At 66.7% G+C, this 2,729-nt stretch overlaps 2 protein-coding genes across 2 annotated transcripts in view; both read right to left on the bottom strand.

The window, feature by feature from the left end:
• Nucleotides 1-398, bottom strand: part of ABHD15 (abhydrolase domain containing 15) — a 2,763-nt gene extending 2,365 nt beyond the window's left edge. Inside the window, exon 1 of the mRNA XM_014953007.1 lies at nt 40-398. Coding sequence (XP_014808493.1) covers nt 40-398 — 359 coding nt within the window. The remainder of the gene's footprint in view (nt 1-39) is intronic.
• A 640-nt stretch (nt 399-1,038) lies between these two features.
• Nucleotides 1,039-2,729, bottom strand: part of GIT1 (G protein-coupled receptor kinase interacting ArfGAP 1) — a gene marked incomplete at its 5' end in the record, with an annotated part of 6,867 nt that continues 5,176 nt past the window's right edge. Inside the window, 7 exons of the mRNA XM_014953006.1 lie at nt 1,039-1,266; nt 1,381-1,444; nt 1,559-1,741; nt 1,823-1,896; nt 2,003-2,089; nt 2,383-2,436; nt 2,551-2,716. Of these exons, the coding sequence (XP_014808492.1) occupies nt 1,054-1,266; nt 1,381-1,444; nt 1,559-1,741; nt 1,823-1,896; nt 2,003-2,089; nt 2,383-2,436; nt 2,551-2,716 (841 nt within the window). The remainder of the gene's footprint in view (nt 1,267-1,380; nt 1,445-1,558; nt 1,742-1,822; nt 1,897-2,002; nt 2,090-2,382; nt 2,437-2,550; nt 2,717-2,729) is intronic.

Genomic DNA, 2,729 nt, shown 5'->3' with positions numbered 1-2,729 from the left:
CCCCCCCACGGCCCCACCAACCAGTCCAAAGCCACCAACCCAGTGTCAGGCATCTGTAGGAGCTCCCGGGCCACCACCGGCTCCGGCTCGGGCGGCTTCAGGAGCTGCCACAACATCTGGAGCCGGGGCCAGCATGGCCACCGCCAGTGCCCCCCCCACAGCACCCCCGACCCCCCCAAGCTCCGCACCAGATGCTGGGCCAGCGCCGAGGGCTTGCACAGCAGGCGGCAACACCTGGAGCCATCCTCGGCGATGAAGGGGATCCCTTCCTCTTCCTCCTCCTCCTCCTCACCCCAGTCTCCAGTCTTCTCCAACCTCCCTCCCCACAAGCGCCAGGCCAGGAGCCCCAGGCCAGCGAGCACCACAGCCAGGGCCACCAGAGCCTCGGGGGACACCATGGGGGCAGCGGGAGCCCCCCTCCCAGGGCCGGTAGCCCCCTGGTGCTCGGCGGGTTGGTAGAACGATGGCGGGGCCGTGCCGGGGAAAGCCCTGCCCCGGGGCTGGGCGAGCGGTGAGGCAGCCCCAGGGATGGCGTGACCGGCCGCCAGCCGGGGCCAAGGGGACTGGGTGAAACGGTTCCCAACAGCGCTGAGCCAAAAGCAACGTGCACATAAGCCATGGAGCGGAAGAGAAGGAAACAAACCTATAGATTTAAAGGGTTTGAATTATTTCTTTTCCCTTCGCTACCCTTGCCCACACTGATCCATAACCAGGCGTGGTAAAGGTGGAAATGTATTGATGGTGGCTGGTGTAAGTGGGACTGAGAGCATCTCCCACTCTGCAAACAAACCTGAAGTCAGTAGCCCCCCAAACCAGATCAGCGCGTACCGGCAATTCCAGTCCTTGTAGGTGAGAGATGCTGGGAGAAAAATCAGATCACAGTGCAGCAGCCTCCTCCTGTCTCTCCTGTGACCCCGCAGATCTGTGACAAGGCCCCAGTGCTGGTCCCTGGGTAGGCTCCCCTCGCTCAGACTGGCTGCAAATGCTGTGCACGGTGCTCAGGTCATTCCCTGCTGAAAGGCAGCCAGGCCCGGGGGGGGTACGTGCCGGCGCTCACTGCTTCTTCTCGCGGGTGGTGATGGTGACCAGCTGCTTGGCGGCCTTGGCGATGTCGTAGGCACACTGGATGACCTGCTGGGTCAGGAGCTGGTAGTCCACGGCGGCGCCCGGCTCGGGGGGCACGGTTTTGCGGCACTCGCTCTGCAGCCGGTAGGCGCTGGTGTTGAGCAGCCGCAGGGAGCTCCGCACCGTCTCCAGTGCCGGCTTCTGCAGGGAGGGGGGGACACAGCAGAGTCGGGACACGTGTCAGTTTTGGGGGGGACACAGGGCCTGGGGGTGGGGTCCTCACCACCCCAGGAACTCATCCCCCCCACTTCCTACCTTGGGGAAGAGCGATGCCATCTCCGTCACAGCCGAGTGGATCTTCTCCGAGCAGGGCACAAAGCTAGGGGGTAGCAGAGGGGGGATGATGGCTCTGCTCGCAGGGGTGGCCCCATGGGAACACAACCCCTGGGACCAGGGGGTCCGGAGGGACCCTGTGCCCGTGTCCCAGCCCTACCTGTCATGCTTGGACTCCTGTGCTGCCCGCAGCAGCTCCTGGATGTTCTTGGTGACCTGCTCGGTTTTGAGGATGACGTCCTCGGTGCTGGGCAGCCCAGGGTCCAGCTCCCCATCCAGTGGGTCCAGCTCGTGGGGGAAGTCCTCGTCCTTGCTCAGCTCCACAAATCGCTTCCCCTCCATGCTGTGGGGACCGACAAGACCCCCCGGGGTCAGTGCCAGCCCCACGTCCCCGTGTCCCCACCTCCCCAGCCCCAAAACTCACCTGATCAGCACCTCACCCGCCTGCGTGTTGTCGTAGTCGCTGTCGGTGCCGCTGCCGTGCCGGTCCAGCTTGCTCTGGAGGGGAGAGGAGCGGCGTCAAGCCCTGCCCAGACACATCCCCGTGCAGGGCTGGGGGTGTCCCCACCCCAGGAGCTGCCCCCTCCCTTCCCCAGTACGTCACCATGTGCCGGGCACCGTCGGGCGGGCAGGAGAGCAGCGGGGAGGACGGGGGAAAGGGCACTGAGGAGGCAGACGGACCTTTCCGCATCTGGAAGGGGGAAAAGAAGGGAAAATGGCGCTGAAGGGGGTGCAGAAGGGTCTGGAGCTGATTTTGGTGACGTGCAGGGGAGGACGAGCACAGGGGACACCGCCGCCCTGCATGCAGGAACGTCCCATGGCCACTGTCCCCCACGGAGGTCCCCAGCCTGACCCGGGGGGTGCAGGATGGCAGGGGGGGGGGGACGATGATGGGACGTCCCAGGATGGCACGAAGGCTACGTCCCAGGAGGGTGACAGCCACCATGTCCCATGCAGGAGCCGCCCCCGCCGCGGCCCCCTTACCCGGTACACGCTGGCCGGGATGTGCATGGAGTACAGAGCCTCGTCCTCCACCTCCTGGCGACACACGAAAGGTTACAGCCCCGCGGGGATGGGACCCAGCACCCTGGTGGGGCGGGGGGAAACCACTGCCACCCCAAAACCCACCCCCCCCAGCCCCAGCACACTCACGCCGGCGCCGAAGGGCAGCAGTCGGGGCAGCAGCTCCTCCGCCGGCTGCCCGAAGGGTTTCAGCGCCGAGCCCGGCTCGTACATGGAGAAGGCCTGGCGGTCCCGGCGGTGGGGGGCGGCCGTGCCCGGGGGGGGGCCGTGCTCCGGCCGCTCGCTGGGGGCCGGGGTGGGGTGTGCGG

Source organism: Calidris pugnax, unplaced genomic scaffold, assembly GCF_001431845.1.
Source record: "Calidris pugnax isolate Ruff unplaced genomic scaffold, ASM143184v1 scaffold133, whole genome shotgun sequence".
NCBI lineage: Eukaryota > Metazoa > Chordata > Aves > Charadriiformes > Scolopacidae > Calidris > Calidris pugnax.
The sequence above is the reverse complement of the archived record's forward strand: the minus strand, read 5'-3'. Positions and strand labels throughout refer to the sequence as shown.